This window comes from Sceloporus occidentalis, unplaced genomic scaffold, assembly GCF_023333645.1.
Source record: "Sceloporus occidentalis isolate IW3139 unplaced genomic scaffold, rSceOcc1.0.p SCAF_2, whole genome shotgun sequence".
Classification (NCBI taxonomy): Eukaryota; Metazoa; Chordata; class Lepidosauria; order Squamata; family Phrynosomatidae; genus Sceloporus; species Sceloporus occidentalis.
The window spans coordinates 274,194,731-274,214,616 of record NW_028316982.1 but is presented as its reverse complement, the minus strand read 5'-3'; the positions used below and the strand labels follow the sequence as shown (position 1 = coordinate 274,214,616).

At 52.3% G+C, this 19,886-nt stretch overlaps 1 protein-coding gene across 1 annotated transcript in view; it reads left to right on the top strand.

Annotated features, from left to right (window-relative positions):
* LOC149320258 (mitochondrial disaggregase-like) overlaps positions 1-19,886 on the top strand; it is a 111,497-nt gene that overhangs the window by 81,852 nt on the left and 9,759 nt on the right. The window contains exons 8-11 of the mRNA XM_089513216.1: positions 1,751-1,828; positions 6,216-6,271; positions 17,020-17,064; positions 17,627-17,788. Of these exons, the coding sequence (XP_089369342.1) occupies positions 1,751-1,828; positions 6,216-6,271; positions 17,020-17,064; positions 17,627-17,788 (341 nt within the window). The remainder of the gene's footprint in view (positions 1-1,750; positions 1,829-6,215; positions 6,272-17,019; positions 17,065-17,626; positions 17,789-19,886) is intronic.

Genomic DNA, 19,886 nt, shown 5'->3' with positions numbered 1-19,886 from the left:
TCCCTGTGCAGGAAGGAAGGATTTCTGGGTGGTTCTGAAATGTCAAAGCAGTCCCCTTCATGCTTCAGGATCTACCGGAAGGTATCTGGACCCATGCTCCCTGAAAAATGCCTTTTGAACACCTTTCACAGCCAGGTTCAGGCAGGCAAAAGGAAGGCATTGCCCTTCCAAGTAAGAAATCTGTCCTCCTTTGTGAATTTTCCTTCATTCCCTTATCCCCTAAATATCTAGCATTTGCAGAAGGTGAGCCCTTGAAAATCTAGAATTTTTATATTCCCTGTGTTTGCATCCCTTTGGCCACATTGCCTGCTCTTTTTCTTTGGAGGCTTAACCTCTGTTTCTAAACATCCAACTGAAATTGTAAGTCCCTGCAATGTAAGATGTTTAGGGAATGAAGGGAAATTTCATTTGGTTTTGCCAATCCCTTCCTCTGATCTAGAGCCTACAAACGCCTGGGATTCATTGCTGTCTGCCATCCGAATGTTGGAGGAACTGAATTCCTCACGGAGGGCAAGGTTCCCATTTGGCCTCTGCTCCCCCTCCCCAAAATAGGCCAGGGGTTGTTGTGATTGGGAGATTTCTCCACTTCACCAGAATGAGATGGAAGCAGACAATGACTCCTGGACTTATTTATGACCAAGGAGAATGGAGAGTGGCAGAGGGAGGTTGCATGAAATGACCTGGGTAGAAATTCAGGCTCCCTGGAAACTAAAGCCCTGGGTGGTAAGGAGAAAGATAGAGCAACTACACAGGAGTTTGAGGGTGCAAAGCTTTGGCTTAAAGGCCCTGTTTGACAGCGGAAGAGACTTTCTCAGAAGACAGTAGACTCTACTTCCTTGGAGGTGTCCTGAAACTGAAATTCGATGGCCGCCTCTCGTGAGGTTTGTGCCATGGGTTTCAAGCAGCGGCAGCGGGTTGGACAACTTTGAGGTCTTGATATTATTATTTTTAAATAAAGCTGGACCAAGTAGGTAACAGATAGTAGTAGGCTATTTGGGGAAGGGACATGGACGTCTTTCCCTCTGCTCCATGTCAAACTGTAGTTTTGTAGAGATGATCTTTCTTCTTTTTTCTGTGTCGGGGTTTCTGTGCTCAAACCTTCCACCTTTTCCCTCTGCCTCATCCTTCCGTCACCACTGATGTTTACGACAGCTGGCACACATCTGGGCAAAGCAGCCATGACCTTCGGTTGAAACCAACCAACCAAACAACCTTCCTTCCTTCTTTCCTTCCTTCCTTCCTGTTAACAACAGAGGAAGGAGGAACCAGCCTCTTGGCTGCCGGTTCTTTGTGCCCAATTGATGCCCACCAGAGGAAGGGCTCTTCAGCCCCCGAATCTCTCTCTCTCTCTTGCTCCCAACTTTGCCTCCCAGCCGAACGCACAGATGAAGGAAGGGTCCCTTTTCCTCCTTTCTGGCTCGCTTTTGGTTTCCCTGGCAACCATGAGTGCACATCCTGGAAAACTTTACCCGAAATCTGCTCTGGGCAGCCTTCCAAATCCATGCTAACCCAATTAGGTCCCTCTGGAGGCCTTGGCAGCTAATCAAATTAGGGAGCTCTAATGGTCGCCAGGACTTGGAGTGGGCAGAGAGCAGTAAAACATAGTGTATACTTAGTGATAATTATACTTGCTGTTGTGTCATTGATTTATATGCCTTTCCTCCTTTTTTATGTGCCCAGATATATAACCCCCTTCCTTTGTCTGTGTGTGTGTGTGTCTGTCTGATTTGTTGTTGGGTTTCAATTGCAGCCATCCGGAGGAAGCAAAATGGCTGGTACGACGAGGAGCATCCTCTGGTCTTCCTCTTCTTGGGATCGTCAGGAATAGGTAACACTGGCATCCTTCTCTCAGCGAGGGCCATTAACCGAACACTTGCTTCTCATCCCACTCGCAGGGTCGACAGGGAGAGAAAAGTGGGGGTCTGACACACCACATGCACCAGGGGTCTCAGGGCTGCTCCCAAGTGCTCTCTGGGTTCAGTATGAAGCTGGCTTATTGGACCCTTTGCCCTGGTCCCCCAACCCAACCCACATGCCAACCAAGCAGTCACTGCTCTGGCATTTCTCTCATGGCACACTCCTTTCCACTGTGAGTAAGAGGCAAACACTGATGACTTGCAGTGGACGAGGGCCATTCCAAATTCCTCACATGGGTCTGGAAGAGCACAAAAGTTGAAGCATTGTAGGCACACTATTTGTGATAAACATAGCAAATTTGCATTCCTATTTAGTGCCCCTTTTTTCTGGTTTTGCTGAGAGCTCCCTAAAGGATTCCACCATTGATGCGGGTTTTGTCAAGGCATCCTGGGCACAGCATAGCTAGATATAGAATCTGGTCTCAGGCACTGTATTCAAAATCTGGGACCTGTTTTAAAAAGCAAACAAAACAGAAGCAAGTTTATAGTTTTTGTCACGAGGAAAGGTTGCAAGGGCCTAGCAAAGGAGAGCCAAAATGGATTTAGGGTGAGGGTTTTGGGTCAGACAAAAAGTGGATAGGTAGAACACAGAAACCATGAACCTGCCTAAATTCTGGCCCCTGAATGATCTCTGTTCAGCACAACATCTGCTTACATTCAAAGGCTCAGCCAAAGTATTCATTTATTGTGAGAGCCAGCATGGTGTCCTGGTTTGAGCATTGGACTACAACTCTGGAGACCAGGGTTCAAGTGCCTTCTCTGCCATGGAAGCCCACTGGGTGAACTTGGGCTAGCCACTCTCTCAGCCTCAGAGGACGGCAAAGGCAAACTCCATCAGAAGAAATCTTGACAAGGAAATGCCACGATAGGTTTGCCTTAGGGTTGCCGCATGTCTAAATGAATTTAAGTCTCCAGGACGAGATGAACTGCATCCAAGGGTATTAAAAGAACTGGTAAATGTAATATCGGAGCCATTGGCAATCATATTTGAAAACTCCTGGAGAACAAGAGAGATCCCAGCAGACTGGAGGAGGGCAAACATTGTCCCCATCTTCAAAAAGGGGAAAAAAGGGGATCCCAACAATCATCGTCCAGTTAGTCTGAGATCAATACCAGGAAAGATTCTGGAGCAGATCATTAAACAAAGAGTCTGTGAACATCTAGAAGGCAATGCCATCATCACAAAAAGTCAACATGGGTTTCAGAGAAACAAGTCATGCCAGACAAACCTTATCTCTTTCTTTGATAAAATGACCAGCTTGTTAGATGAAGGGAATGCTGTGGATATAGTAGATCTTGATTTCAGTAAGGCCTTTGACAAGGTTCCTCATGACATTCTTGCAAAGAAGCTTGTAAAGTGTGGGCTTGACAAAGTAACTTACATGGATTTGTAACTGGTTGACCGGCAGAACCCAAAGGGTGCTCAACAATAGCACCTTTTCATCCTGGAGAGAAGTGACCAGTGGGGTGTCCAGTGAGGCTCTATCCTGGGCCCAGTGTTATTCAACATCTTTATCAATGACCTGGAAGACAGAATTGGGAGCATACTTATCAAATTTGCAGATGACACCAAATTAGGAGGAATAGTTAATACTCCAGAGGACAGGATCAAGATTCAAAATGACCTGAATAGACTAGAAAGCTGGGCCAAATTTAACAAAATGAAATTCAACACGGAGAAATGTAAGGTATTGCACTTAGGGCAGAAAAATGAAATGCACAGATATAGGATTATGGGGGAGACCTGGCTGAATGAGACTAAATGTGAAAGGGATCTGGAAGTCCAAGTAGACCACAAGTTGAACATGAGTCAACAGTGCGATGCGGGCCATGCGGCAGCTAAAAAGGCCAATGCGATTCTAGGCTGCATCAATAGAAGTCTAGTGTCTAGATCAAGGGAACTCTATTCTGCTCTGGTCAGGCCCCACCTGGAATACTGTGTCCAGTTCTGGGCACCACAATTCAAAAAGGACACTGAGAAACTGGAGCCATGTGTCCAAAGGAGAGCGACTAAAATGGTCAAGGGTCTGGAAACCACAAAGCCCTGTGAGGAAAGGCTCAGGGATCTGGGGATGTTTAGCCTGGAGAAGAGAAGGTTAAGAGGTGATATGATAGCCCTATTTAAATATTTGAAGAGATGTCATATTGAGCAGGGAGCAAGCTTGTTTTCTGCTGCTCCAGAGAACAGGACCCAGAACAATGGATACAAGCTGCTGGAAAAGAGATTCCACCTCAACATTAGGAGGAACTTCCTGACAGTAAGGGCTGTTCGACAATGGAATGCACTCCTTCCTCGGAGGGTGATAGAGTCTCCTTCCTTGGAGGTCTTTAAGCAGAGGCTGGATGGCCATCTGTCAGGGATGCTTTGATTTGGATTTCCTTGGACTGGATGGCCCTATTGGTCTCTTCCAACTCTACAATTCTATGATTCTATGAAAGTTAAAAATATTGTTAAACTAACTATAAAATTAAACCCAATTTAAAAACATAGGTATTAAAACCAACAGATGAGCAACACCCTGGTAGACGTTGTTATTGTTGTGTGCCTGTCTGACTTGTGGTGATCCTAAGGCAAACCTGTCAAGGGTTTTCTAGGCAGAAATTGTTTAGAGGGGGTTTGCCTTTGCCTTGCTCTGAGGCAGAGAGAGTGTGACTTGTCCAAGGGCAGCCAGTGGGTTTCCATGGCTGATTGGGGATTCGAACCCTGGTCTCCCAGAGTCTTGGTCCAGCGCTAAAGCCACTGCGTCACGCTGCCACAGATAGATGGCTCAGTTCTGCAAATCCCAGTGCCCTTGGGCAGTTAGTCTTCAAAGGCCTTCCAAAATCATCATCTTAACCTGCCTACAAAAGAATAGCAAGGAAGGTGCTGAGTGAACCGTGTCACTTATATTGATAGCTGGACCCAGGTGATTGTGTGCATGTATGTGGCGCCGTTTTTGATATTGCTTCCCTGTCCCCACCCTTTTCTGCTCCTTGGCTGCTGCTGGCAGCGATGGTGTGTGTGTGTGTGTGTGTGTGTGTGTGTGTGTGTGTGTGTGTGCGCGTATGTTGTGTCTGTGTGTGAGAATGAGAAAGAGAGAAAAGGGGGAGAAAGCCCAGCTTCCTGAAAGGTAGAGGAGAGGCTGCAGGACCATCTTCCAACCAAAGCATCCCTCCTTTCAAAGGCATTTTGTGCAGTCACTGTGGCAGTGATGTATATGAAACAGGAGCAGAGGATGCTTATTCTCCTCTGTTCTTGTCTCATGTCTGGTCATTCTGGAGAGGGAGCAACCAACGGGCCAAATAAATAGATTATGACAAAGGGTGCATGTGAACTGGACACACACCTGCCATTTACAGCAGCCACACACCGGGGATATAACCTTGGCAAAATAAGAAGAACCAACAGTTATTTCCCCTTTTCACTGAGGATGAGGCAGGAGAGAAAAGGACAGATCAGGGGATGGGACCCCACCAAGGGGTCTTACCTCCATTTGCCTTCTTGACCCCCCTGAGTGCCCTTCTGCCATGAGGAGACAGCATCCAGACCCCGCAGAACCTGTTTCACGCTGGCACACTCTTGCGCAGGAGGGGTTCTCTGGCAGCTGCGGGGCTGACACAATGGTTGATACCCTGTCGATGTAGATTTATTCCGTAATAGCTCTTTTGAATTATTGAATGCCTTCATCTCTGGACTTCTGTGATAGATGTTGCATATAAATTCAACAAACAAAGAATATCATGTTTCTCAAAGTCAAGGACACTGTGTTGGGGAATCCTGGGTTGAATGCTTTTGAAGCGGCACCCCAGGTCTCATCCGGCACGTGACCTTTGCTAATGAAACCCTTGAAAAATTTCTTACAAACCTGGATTGTGATAGTGGGGGTGACTTCCTTTTGCTTTTTTAAAGGTGTGCATCTGGTAACAAGAGCTGACAATTTTGTCTAGGGAGATCTTGGAGTAGTAGGACTATCCTGTAGTAGAACAGCAGATAAAAGCCAGTTTCCAGAAGCCTCCCTTCCTCACATAAAACATGATCCCTCCGAAAGGCACCTTTTGGGAAATCATTCTCACAGTGCCCCAGCCAACATGGGCACTACTGGCAGTGTCCCACTAGCCCCTTCTCACATGGCATCTGCCTTCTGGGAATAGGGTTAATGCTAGCATTAGCAGGAGTTTCCGCTTGGCCCAGGTCTTCTCCTAACACCAAGTGGGCAATTCGGTAGGAAGCCTTGCTTCCATGTTGCATCCCGTGGTCCCTTTGGGCAGCTGTGCTTCTCAAAGCAGGTCCTCCTCTAACACCTCCTGCTTCTTTTACAGGTAAAACGGAGCTGGCCAAGCAGACAGCCAAGTATCTGCACAAAGACATGAAGAAGGTGAGACTGCCTTTCTTTGTTCTTTAATAATGATTCCTTTGCAAAAACTGGGGGGAGGGGGGGAGTGAATGCCAGGAGAAAAATTCTTGTTGTGAAAAATGTGAAAAATTCTTGCTGTTCTGTTAAGATGGGAATACATAATTGCAAATATTCTTCTTCTTCGTGGTCTCTGCGAATCATACAAATGGGTTTCACTGCGCCTGCGCAATGTTGCTCAGAACCTACTGGAATCACTGGGCAAAGTTTACTTTGCAACATATAGAAACTTTTTGGCGGTAACTCCGCCCACCCGTTATAAGGCCCCTGCCTTCCCGCTCTTTTCCCCAGTTCCTTTTTTCCGCCGCGCTAGCTGCTTCAGGGAACTTCGCTCGCTTTAGCTTGCAATCGGAATCACTTTCACTTTTGACCTCGGACCGTCTCTTGACCATTCTTTGTCTCCCGCCCCTGGTAACTTCGAACTCTCGGACTGTTGACCTCGTTTTGGATTTTCCTCTGGCTTTGACGACTTTGGAATCATGCCCGCACCTTTCAAGAAGTGCGACGTTTGCGGGGGCAAGGTGCCCGTCCAAGATCCGCACTCCTCCTGCCTCCTGTGCTTGGGCAAGGACCACGATGCCAAGGCTTGCCTGCTCTGCAAGTCTCTCTCATCTCAAGCCCGGAAAAATCGTGAGTCCCGGCTGACCTCAGCGATTGCCCTGGGCAAGGTACAGGAGGGAGGTTCCTGTCCGGCATCAGCGCCGACCGTTCCACCCACTTCATCTTCCAGGGCCAGCGTGTCCAGTGTGACATCCGTCAGGGCCAGAGTGTCCAGTGTGGTGTCTGTCCCGGCTGGGACAGTGACTCCCACCACCTCCGATGTGTCCCGTGGCTTGAAACCGCCCAGCGCCACCGACGAACCCTCCAAGCGCCCCCAGAAAACCTTGGGGACTGAGGGTTCCGAGCCCAAGGCGAAATCCGGGAGGAAACCGTCCGTGGAGGGCTCGCACGCGAGGGAACGGATGGAGACGGAGGTCCGACTCGCTTCGCCTTCGTCCTCCAAGGCATCTCGACACGCCTCCAAGCCGAGGGAGCCGGCTTCGCCTTCGGGAGCGACAAGAGCCCAGCCCCTTGAGAGGGCTAAGTCTCCAAGGCCTTCCTCATCGGGAGCCGCTGTCCTCCTGGACCTGCCGGAGAATCCCTTCTTCCCTCCCGAGGACCCAGCCGAGACCCTGAGATCGGGAAAGAAGCAGCACCGGAAGGAGGCCGAACGGGACTCGGCGCCTAAGAAGTCCAAGCGGCCAAAGGACCACGCCGGGACAGACTTGCCTTCCAAGGCAAAAAACAAGAAGCGCTCCCCTTCTAAGAAGGCCCGTGCTCCTGCAGCTCCCTCCATCCCGGAACCCGCTCCTGAGGTACAGCCGGTCCCGGTTCTGGACACGCCGGTTCAGCCCACCGTGGACTTCGTTCGTGATGCGGGGGACACCGCCACCGGCTCCCCTTGTGCGGAGCTGCCTCCGCCCTTCCCCCACTCCGATGATGAGGGCGATGACAAGGATGGCCGTGGGGAAGAAGCCCTGGACTTGTTCTTCGACTCGGAGACGGGCCGATATTTCATGTCCGTTCCGAGGGATGTGGCCATCAGAGAGTTCACCAGACTCAATCCTCGTTCTACGGACTCTCGGGAAGGCACATCCGCCCGGTCGGTTCAGAGTGCCTCTATTTTTGACAGGCCTCCCCCTTTGCCTGCGACGGCTTCTTCAGCGCCTCGCCGCCAGTCGGAGACCTCGACAGCTCGCATCCCGGTTCGTCCGAGGTCCCAGGTCAGAGTTCCAGACATACCTCTCACCTCTGACACGGACTCCGAGGAGGAGCTCCTGCCTCCAACGGACATCCCCTCTGAGGACAACGATCTTTCGATGTCAGCTTCCCCTCAGAGGATGCATCACCCTGAGCCATCATCTCCATCGGACGACGTGCGTACCTTCAGCGAGCACGTCGTGAAAATGGCCAGGGCCCTGGACATTGAGCTCTCCTTTCCCGAGGAGGAGGCCCGTGACCCAGTGGAGTGTCAGGTGCATGGAAGGGTGCCCACACCGCCTTCCATCCCTCTGCTGCCGTCCCTGGAGACCATAGTCCAGAGGTCCTGGGACGCCCCGGCTTCCCTAACCGGCTCATCCCGCAAGGTCGAGTCGCTCTACAGGGTCGCTCCAGCAAGCTGCGCTTGGTTGGCCGACCACCCCAAGCTGAACTCGGCCATTGTGGAAGGGGCCCAGCACAGCTTTGTCCCGAAGCAGGCGACATCCCCCGTCGACCGGGAGGCAAAGAAAATTGATGGCCTCGCCAAAAAGGCCTATTCGGCGGCAGCCCTCGCAGTTAAGGCCATCAATTATAACGCCTGCATGGGGGCCTACATCCAGACCTTGATGGAGCAGGTCTCCCCCCTGGTACCGGATGTCCCAGATGAGATCCAGAGGCAGTTGGTGGAAATCCGGGACGAAGCCCATTCCATCGGGAGTTGGCTCATTACTGCCTCCAGGAATGTGGCAGACTGTGCGGGAAGGGCCATGTCGGCGTCGATGGCACTTCGGCGACACGCCTGGTTGAGGGCATCGGACCTCAACCCCAGCGTCAAGGCAGCCATCGAAGACATGCCGCTCGATGGGACCGGGCTTTTCCATGCCGAAACCGACGACCGCCTGAACAGGAAGTTCAGGATGAAGGCGGCAGCGAAGAAGCATGGGATGTCCTCCGCATCCGTCTCCCCCTTCTGGAAGCGACAGCGCCCATGGCAGCCACAAGGTCAGTCGCAGGGGACCTTCTCCCAGGATCGGCAGTCTCAACAGCAGGGCGCCCAGAGACGCCGCTACCCCTCGCAGTCTTCCTCCTCCTCTGGCCGTCGTAACTTCCCGCCTCAGTATCGCAAGTCTCGCCGGCAGGACACCGACCAGGGGAAGAAGAGAGCCTGAAGGGACGCAGCACGCTTCGTCTCCCCTTCGCCCCTCTTCTTTTTGGACATTTTAAGGCCTTTTGTTAACACCTGGGCCTCAATAACATCAGACTCGTGGGTTCTCAACATCGTCCGTAGGGGATATGCCCTCGAGTTCCAAGAGCTCCCTCCAACCGGAGCCTTCATGTCCACTCTCCCCTCGGACACCCTTCTCGACGAAGTGCGCACCTTGCTGGCAAAGGGGGCAATCTCCCCTTTGCCGCCCGACCAATGCTCTAGGGCATTTTTCTCCAGGTACTTCACGGTACCAAAGGCTGATGGCGGCATCAGGCCCATCCTGGACTTGAGACAATTGAACTTGTTCCTGGAATACCGTTGGTTTCGAATGGTAACCTTGGCTTCCATTTTGCCTCTGCTCCACCAGGGCCTGTGGTTCGCAACCGTCGACCTGAAGGATGCCTACTTCCACATCGGGATTCAGGAGTCCCACCGGAGATTCCTCGCCTTCGCCGTAGGCTCCACCGCGTACCACTACAACGTGCTTCCTTTCGGCCTTGCCACGGCACCGAGAGTCTTCACAAAGTGCTTGGCACCAGTGGTGGCATACCTTCATCAGAGAGGCTTCATGGTCTTCCCATACCTGGATGACTGGCTGTTTGCCGCCGAATCCCAGCAAGAGCTGCAGGAATCAGTCTCATTCGCCTTGCACCTTTTGGACTCCCTCGGACTGGTCATCAACCAGGAAAAGTCCCACTTCACACCGACCAGACAGGTCAAGTTCATCAGGGCCATCCTCGACTCCGAAAGATGCTCCGCCTTTCTCCCTCCAGACTGTTTCCAGGCGCTGACGACATCGCTCAGGCCTTGCATCTCCCACAGAAGGGTGAGGGCCAGGGATGTTCAAGTCGCCCTGGACCACATGGCATCGACAATGTTTGTCACGCCGTGGTCAAGACTTCGCCTTCGACCTCTGCAGTCCTGGTTCCTCTCGGTTTTCTCCCCGATGGAGGACCCCCCATCCAAGTGGCTCACGGTACCGAGACCGGTAGCTGCTTCCCTGAGATGGTGGCTGGACTGTCGCAACGTTTGCACTGGGATGCCCTTCCATCAGCCTCAGCCCCAACTGACTCTGACAACCGATGCTTCCCTGGAGGGATGGGGCGCCCACCTCCTCGACCTGGTCGTCAAGGACAAGTGGTCTGCCCAGGACAAGCTTCTCCACATCAGCGCTCTGGAGATGCTGGCAGTCGAAAAGGCACTGAGGGCATTCGAATCCGCTGCTGCAGGCAAGGTGGTCCTCCTGAGGACGGACAACACCACCGTGATGTATTACATCAACAAACAAGGTGGCACCAGGTCCAGGACCCTGCTCGACCTTACTCTCCGCATCTGGGACTGGTGCATCCAGAGACAGGTGCTCCTCCAGGCTATTCATCTTCCCGGAGAGGACAACGAGTTGGCAGATCGCCTCAGCAGATCTCCTTCGGTGTGCCACGAGTGGAGGCTCCATCCCAAGACGGTCGCTGACCTCTTCGACTGGTGGGGAACTCCCCGGATCAACCTCTTCGCGACCAGATGGAACAGCCACTGTCCCCAGTTCTGCTCCAGGAAGCGGATGGACGGATCCCTCGGAGACGCATTCGCCTTCCTTTGGATGGGAGAGCTCCTCTACGCCTTCCCTCCGTTCCCTCTCATCATCAGGGTGGTGTCCAAGATGACAACGGACCGTTCACATGCAATCCTGATCACCCCGTGGTGGCCGAGACAGCCTTGGTTCGCATCCCTTCTCCACCTCTCCAGGAGATGCTTCCTCCGCCTCGATCCCTGCCCGGACCTGTTGTCGATCCAGGGCGCGGATTCTCCATCCGGACATCGAGAGCCTACCGCTGGTGGCCTGGAGGATACAGCCTTAACCGCCCTGCCGGAGGCGGTGAGGACGGTGATCCTGGCTGCAAGGAAACCTTCCACCCAGCGGTCCTACGCCTTGAAATGGAGGAGGTTTACCCTCTTTCTTGACCAGAAGGGCCTGTCTCCTGCTCAGGTGTCCACTCCAGTGGTGCTCCAGTTTTTGATGGCGCTTTTGGATGAGGAGTTGTGCCTCACATCCATCAAGTGCTACTTGTCTGCTATTTGTGCCAAGTACCAATTTGGGGGGAGGGCTTCCTTTTTTAGGGATCCCTTGGTGAAGAGGTTCCTTAAGGGATGTGCCAACCTGCACCCTCCTGTGTCGGTACCGGCCCCGGCTTGGAGCTTGGAGGCGGTGCTGTCCGCTCTCCAATCCAAGCCCTTTGAACCGATGGCCACAGCGGACTTGAGACTACTGACTTGGAAAACCGCTTTTCTTGTGGCCATCACCTCTGCCCGCCGTGCGGGCGAACTCTGTGCCTTGCGGAGGGACCAGCCCTTCCTGAGGTTTCACAAAGACAAGGTGGTCCTTTGGACAGACATTACTTTCTTGCCTAAGGTTGTGTCTGCTTTCCACATGTGCCAGGACATTGTGTTGCCTACTCTCGCTTCCAATCCGACTTCGGATGCGGAGCGAAGCCTGCACTCTCTTGATGTCAGGAGAGCGCTGGCGTTTTACCTGGACAGAACTGCTGCCTCCAGTCGGTCCGAGAGACTTTTCCAATGCTACTCGGAACCGGAGAAGGGGTTGCCCGTGTCTGCGCAGAGGTTTTCCAAATGGGTGGCTGGTACCATCCACCTCTGCTATGAACTGTTGGGCAAACCTCTCCCTGGCAGGGTTCGGTCCCACTCCACGAGAGCAGTGTCAGCATCCTCTGCATTCCTGTCAGGGATTCCCTTGGAGCAGGGGTAGGCAACCTTTTTGAGCCGGGGGCCGGGTTGGTGTCCCTCAGGCGACTGGGGGGCCGAAGCCGGGGGTGGAGCTTCAACCCTCCGGGGCGGGGCCACATGCGGGGGGTGGAGCTTCCACCCTCCGGGGCGGGGCCGTGTGCCGGGGGTGGAGCTTCCACCCTCCGGGGCGGGGCTGCGTGCCGGGGGCGGAGCTTCCACCCTCCGGGGGCCAGGCCTCCCCACCTTTGCTGACCCCTGACGGGGCCCCAGGACCCGTCAGAGACCGGCAAAAAAGCTGGTGGGGGCCACCAGCGCTGGAGGGCCCCCTGGAGGGCCCCAGCGACAGCACCGGGCCTCCCAGAGGCCCCCTGCCGTCCCTCGGAGCCCTCCTGGAGGGCCCCAGGGACGGCAAAGGGCCCCCCAGAGGCCCCCTGCCGCCCTCGGAGCCCTCCTGGAGGGCCCCAGGGATGGCAGCGGGCCCCCCAGAGGCCCCCTGCCGCCCTTGGAGCCCTCCTGGAGGGCCCCAGGGACGGCAGCAGGCCCCCTGCCGCCCTCGGAGCCCTCCTGGAGGGCCCCAAGGACGGCAAAGGGTCCCCCAGAGGCCCCCTGCCGCCCTCGGAGCCCTCCTGGAGGGCCCCAGGGACGGAAAAGGGTCCCCCAGAGGCCCCCTGCCGCCCTCGGAGCCCTCCTGGAGGGCCCCAGGGACGGCAGCAGGCCCCTGCCGCCCTCGGAGCCCTCCTGGAGGGCCCCAGGGATGGCAAAGGGCCCCCCAGAGGCCCCCTGCCGCCCTTGGAGCCCTCCTGGAGGGCCCCAGGGACGGCAAAGGGCCCACCAGAGGCCCCCTGCCGCCCTCGGATCCCTCCTGGAGGGCCCCAGGGACGGCAGCAGTCCCCCTGCCGCCCTCAGAGCCCTCCTGGAGGGCCCCAGGGACGGCAGCGGGCCCCCCAGAGGCCCCCTGCCACCCTCGGAGCCCTCCTGGAGGGCCCCAAGGACAGCAGCAGGCCCCCTGCCGCCCTCGGAGCCCTCCTAAAATGGCCGCGAAGTCTCGCGCGACCTTGAGGGAGGTCGCGCGAGACTTCACCGCCATTTTGCCGCCCAAAATGGCGGTGCCCAGAGCAGCGAAACGCCGCGACGGGCGGTCGCGGCGGCGGCGGCGGTGGCAACGGGAGGTAGGGGCCGGCCGCCAGGCCTCCGCGGGCCGCATCCGGCCCGCGGGCCGGAGGTTGCCGACCCCTGCCTTGGAGGATGTCGGTAAGGCTGCTGTCTGGTCCCAGCCATTGACTTTTATAAAGCACTATAGGCTGGACACCAGAGCCATTCGGGACGCAGCTTTTGGGAGGGCTGTGTTGGTTTCAGGGTTGCATTGATTGCACTACTGATGGTTTGTGTTGTCAGCATTTATGTACATAATGCCATTGTTTTACATTCTGTTGAATGTTGATTTGCACAATTTAACTGGGACTGGTCTTGCATGACCTTTTATTCCCTTCTCAGGTTTTGCAATGTTATTGCTATGTTGAGTTTTGTGCATGAACAAAAGACTGACTCTCTTTATGGTTCAAGGTGTTTATTGTTGCAATAAATATACCCTTGGTTTATCATAGCTTTGGTTTCAGGACACTCCCTCCGCTGCATACCTAAGCTTGTCAGTCTAAACCCATATGTATGATTCGCAGAGACCACGAAGAAGAAGGACAGGTTGCTTACCTGTAACAGTATTTCTTCGAGTGGTCATCTGCGAATACATACAAATCCCACCCGTCTGTCCCCTCAGTGTCCTGCTCTTATTGGCTCTTTCCATCGCCTGCTTGGCGGAAAAATTGCGGAACTGGGGAAAAGAGCGGGAAGGCAGGGGCCTTATAATGGGTGGGCGGAGTTACCGCCAAAAAGTTTCTATATGTTGCAAAGTAAACTTTGCCCAGTGATTCCAGTAGGTTCCGAGCAGCACTGCGCAGGCGCAGTGAAACCCATTTGTATGTATTCGCAGATGACCACTCGAAGAAATACTGTTACAGGTAAGCAACCTGTCCTTCCTGTCCCTATGAGAGAGTCAACCTTCCCATTAGCAAGCTGCTTGTACTGTTCTCATATCTGTTAGGATTTGTGCTGCAGATGAAGAAGGACCTGAAAGAGAGGCCCAGAGTGGCATCAGGAACCCTTTTGCTCTCCTCCACACAGACTTAGTGCTCTGATTCCACTTTAACAGCTATGGCAGTATCCTGTGGGATCCTAGGATTTGCCACTTAGGATATTTAAACTTCTCAGGCTCTCAAAAAGCTCTAGCACCTCATTGAACTACAGACCCCAGGATTCCACAGTATTGTGGTTCCTAAACCTTGGTCTTTCAGGTGTTTTGGACTTCCAACTCCCAGAAGCCCCAGCCAGCTTGGCCAACAGTTAGGCATTCTGGGAGCTGCTAAAGTCCAAAACAGCTAGAGGCCCAAAGTGTGAGAACCACTGCATAGGTTGGCAATCCAGATAGGACTGGACCACTATAATGGTATAGTGAAACAGGGCCCCAGGTCACGGTGGGGGTCTGATGAGCTCCCATTGTGACCACCAGACCCAGCATCTCAGGAAGAGGAGCGCACTTGCTTGCCCGCATGCGTTCTTCCAGAAGGATCTGTGAGCAGGGTTTTTGATCCTTTCCTGCTTTTGCTTGGAGCAGCCCCTGGCGAAATGCACCCAGGTGAGCCGTTCCTTGGAACATGCCCTTGGACAGGTCTTTTGAAATCACCTTCAGTGGCTTGGCTGCCCTTGTACCTTCTGTGGCACTAGCTAGTTATTTCCGTGTTGCAGGCTTTGGTGCAATACAGGATGCCTAACCGGAGGGGAGGGAATTGCCTCCTATTGAGCGCTTACTTTGGTCCCAACCATTGTGGTTACTGGCTCCTCATCACATTTCTGAACAGCCAAGGACAACCCGGTGGCGCTAATTGGATGGCATGCACAAAACAAGCAGATTAATAGTCCTTAATCAGTTTGGTTGTTATTGAGCTAATTAATGCGCCAAGGAGGGGGGTCACAGAATGCGAGGAAGATTATCAAGGAAGGACGACTCTTGGCAGATTAAGGAAGGCATCGCCACAAAAGGCTGGTTTCGGTGCTAGCTGAAAGGTTTGCCCTCCTTCTGGCTTTGCCATGATCTATGAGCTGGGTCCTTTTAACCAGACCAAGGTCCTGTCCCACATTAGATGTTCACAGTGCTATCAGCATCACTTATTACTTTTCAGTGTGTAGTTTATAGAAATCAACTTCAAGGAAATAAGGTCAGCTTACATCAGTGTATACTGCTCTTGTTGATATGTACCCTTACGTCGACCCCAATTTATGGGGACCTTCTGCTAGGGTTTTCTTGGGCAGCTTTCTTCAGAACCTACCCTCCTGTCACTCTGCTGGTCCTCCCTTCTGGGGCAGCAGAGAACAGGCTTGCCCCTTTCCTGTCTTTGAGGTATTTAAAGATGGCCATCATGTCACCCCTCCATCTTCGCTTCTCCATGCTGAAGTAACCTAGTAATATATGTGGGTAAGTCTTCAAAAAAACTGAATCAGAACTGTATTGACCTAAACAGATGTGATTTGCAGAAAGTTACCGACAGAGGAAAAGACAAATTGGTTGATGATGGAAAGGAAGTAATGTATGAATGTAGAGAGTATAAGAAAGTGTTTGAAGGTCAGAGTAAGTGAACTGAGAGGAGTAAATGAGGTGAAGAGTAAATGTATTTGAGGGCAAATTGGTTGATTTGGAGAATGAGAGTGAGAAGTAAAGTTAGAAAGAGAAGAGCGAAAGAAGAAAGGAAGGAGATAGGAAAGGGTGGTATGGTTGCAGAAGTAGAGGAAGGAATAAGAGAAGAAAAGGAGGAAGTAAAAGACAGTTACCATCATCAATCTGAAAAATGAGACCAATCAGTACATCAATTTAATAATATAGATAAACTTGTAGGTCTAGAAGATACATCTGCGAATTGCATAGGATGATTTATGATGTCGTAATTTTTTTGGCAGTATTTGTTTTGCTTTTGTCCTTTCTTTGAATGTGTAGTGTATGTTTTGCTATTCTTTCGATGAATGTGTGGTGTTTTTAAAATTTAATAATAAAAAAAAGATAGCCATCATGTCATCCCTCCATCTTCGCTTCTCCAAGCCGAATATGCCCAACTCCTTCCACTTCTCCTCATCTTTTTTGTTCTTCATCCCTTCCATCATCCCTGTTGCCCCCTCTGTGAACACACATCAACTTGTCTCTGTCCTTCCTAAAATGAGGCACCCAGAACTGAACGCAGAACCCCAGTTGAGGCCTGACTACAGTCCTACAGTCATAGGATCTAATAAGAGTTGGAAGGGCTCCCCAGAGGCCATTGAGTCCAAGCCTTGCTCAGTGCAGGATCTCCAGCGAGAGCATCCCCAGAAGCAGAGAGCTCTCCAGACTCTCTTTGAAGACCTCCAGAGAAGGGGAACCCCCACCTCTCTAGGTCCTTCTAAAGTCCTGTCAAAATCCACCCTCCTGTAATTTCAAACCATTAGAGCTGGTCCTCCCATCAGACAGCAGAGAACAAACCTCTGGGGCAGCCTTGGATGTCTCCCCTCCGTATTCTCTTCACGAAGCTGTGATGATGTAAGGATGAGGATGCTTCCCCTTAGGTTACGGATGGGCAACTACATGGTGGCCCAACTCCCCTGAATCCCCAAATGGCTCCATTTTGCTATGCAGTCTCTCTCAAAATGGTGACAGGATGTGAGAAGGTATTTGGGGTACTCTGGGATGCAGTGATATTTGTGGCGGTGGAAGGAATGTGTTTGTGCATGTTTTCATGAGGTTGATGTGGTTGGGGGGGGGCAAATGTTGCCTGAAAATTGTGCTGATGTTTTTAAAGCAAAATTGTTTGGGGGAGCTGGGGAGGCTTGGGCCAGAAAAATGGGGTACAGACCACAGGCGGGCCCTACTACCACAACTCAAGGTAAATCCCCCTGTGAAGCTTCCTAAAATCACTTACGGGATTTCCTCCCTGCCCTTTTGTGTTTGCAGGGGTTCATCAGGCTGGACATGTCGGAGTTTCAGGAGAGGCACGAGGTGAGTAAAGGGGGGCTCTGCCTGTCTCCCCATCTCTTCCCTCTTCCCTCCTGCCATGGTTGTTACCACTTGCATCAGGTCCCAGAACTGCATTTTGCTCCTCATCAGAGATTCTCACCCCTGCCTCCTCTCCAGATCCTTGGCTGCATTCCTCACACCAAACCTCACCTGTGACTGTAATCCTTAGCATTCTTGAGACCTGCCACACGGAGCCCTGCCTCCCCTGTGCCTTCCTGGCTCCTCAAATTGTGGGGCAGAGATAGCTTTCCCCTCCTTCTTAGGAGGAAGATGGCCTGGACTAAAAAAAGTTTTCCTCTGCTGAGGGACCCCCCTCCCCTTGGGGAATGCTCTTCCTTTGGCAGCTCAGCTGGGGCCATGGCCCTCCAAGGCCTTTGGGGGACCCGTTGACCTGCCCACAATTGCCCACTCTTGTCATATGAGTTTATTCTTCTTACTAAATCATTAATACAGTCTGTGAATTGAAACCACATTTGGAATTTCCTTGTGCTTTCAACCACCATGGGCTCTAAACAAGATCTGACAAGTTTTTCCGTTCTCACAGGTTGCCAAGTTTATTGGCTCCCCTCCGGGGTACGTTGGTCACGAGGAGGGTGGCCAGCTGACCAAGAAGCTCAAGCAGTGCCCAAACGCAGTGGTCCTCTTCGATGAAGTGGACAAGGCCCACCCAGATGTCCTCACCATCATGTTGCAGCTCTTTGATGAAGTAAGATCTTCTTTTAAAATATCTTTCGACTGATCATTAGGATCCCTAGGAAGGTTTTGGAGATTGCATGCCTGGGTCGTTGGTCCTAAAACCGCAGAGGTTGTTGACATGGGTTTCCATGCAGATTCATCCTTCCTTGCTGTCTCAGGACTGGATGCAGGATTGAAGACTGAACTGGTCACTTAACCCCACATTTGACAGCTGGAAGAGGCTGCAGTGTTATCGGTCCTGGCCTCACCCCATATAGAAATCTGAATAAAACATTGTGTAATTATCTGATTTAAAGTGTCCCTTTCATACCATCCATTTTAGCTCACTGACCCCAAGTATTGCAATGTTAAAAGGTCTGGAAAACTTATTAAGAGCATCTGAGGGAAGTTGGGATGTTTAGCTTGGAGAAGAGAAGACTGAGTGGGGACATGGCAGGCATTTTTAAACATCCAGAGGGATGGTGCCATTTACAAGATGGAGCACAGCTTGTTTTCTGCTGCCCCAGAGAGCAGAACACAAACCAGAGGTTCAAATGACAAGAGATTTTACCTATATGTTAGAAAGAACTTTCTTATGTCAAGGGCTGGTCAGTAGTGGAAGGGGCTGCCTCCGAGGCTGATGGAGTCTTCCTCCTTGGAGCTCTTCAAGCAGAGGTTGAATGGGGATCTTCCAGAAGTGCTTTAGTTGCATGTTTCTGATTGGCAGGGGTTTGGATTGGACCCTGAGGTCCCTTCCAGCCCTAAAATTCTGTAGTTCTAATGTTTACATGTTCCATTTCTTGTCTTGCAACTTCTAGCTTCCCCAGTTGACGCTTCTCAGGTGCCATGTTCCTGCTGTTTGCATTGTGTGGCTTCAAACATATGCAAGGGGAGCGAATCCACCAGATTCTGGCCACTGTCCGACGTGGCTCCCTGAGATGGGTGTCCCTGAACCCCCCACCTCTTGCTATCCCCCTGATTTCAGAGCAAGAAAGAGTTTGGGAGTGGCATCACGACCCAAGTAGGAGAGAACGGCTCTTCTCTCTCAGAGGCAGGGAAGGAGCCACAGGATTGTGACCCTTTGGAGGTTGTCCCGGCCTCTTGAAGCAGCCCCTGAGGCTTAGAAAGAGGCCCTTCTCCTTGGCCAGGACCGTCAGTGCAGACTGATGCCAGGGAGCCTCTGTGTAGTATCAGTGGCCCTCACACAGAGTTTCCTCGGGGATCCATCATCCAGGCCAGTGTTGTCCGCTCTGACTGGCAGCAACTGTGGCCCTCCAGGGTTTGGGCAAGAGACGTCCAGTTCTTGTAGCCTATTCAGCTGGCAAATCTCTTCCAGCAGGTCATTCCACAGTCTGGGGGTGGCTGAAGAAAAAAACCTCTGACTGTTGCCATCCAAGTTGTGGCTGATGGCCGAGAAAGCCCGGCTCCCATGTCTTTGCACCGAGAGAAGGGATTCTCAGTTCTCAGTCATAGAATCATAGAATCATAGAGTTGGAAGAGACCGCACGGGCCATCCAGTCCAACCCCCTGCCATGCAGGCATATATATATAGGAAGAGGTACTCCTCCAATATCAAGGACCCAAGCTATTTAGAGTTTTAAATGCAGTCACCACAGACCAAAAGTGTACTGGAAACAGGTGCAGTTCCTTTAAAACTTCAGTGTGGGAACCTAGGGAGCCCCCTCTCTAGCAACCTTCAGGGAGGCAGATGTGGGGTGAGACAGTCTCCCAAGTATGGGGGTCCTAGGCCTTTTAGGGCTTTCAGTGTCACCACATGCACCTTGAATTCAGGCCGGATGCCTGTTGGCAGCCAGTGTCTGGATCCAGGTGAATTTGGGGAAGATGGAGGGTGGAAAACTCCTCCAGTCGGCACCAAATGCACACGGTTGTCCTTCTCCCAGGGAAGCCAAGAGCATGTGCAGATTCCCATCGGCCATTCTGCATCTGTCCACTTTCCTTCGCTAAGTTGTACTTGGTGTGTTTGGTGGAGAAGGGGTGTTTTTTTCAGGGTGGTGGTTGTTTTCCTTCCAGAGATTAATAACACCGGCGTTTGTATTGCATAGATCATGGTGGCAGCCACTAAATGCGAAATCAATGCCTGCACCGCCTGCACGCGTCAAGCTGAGCAA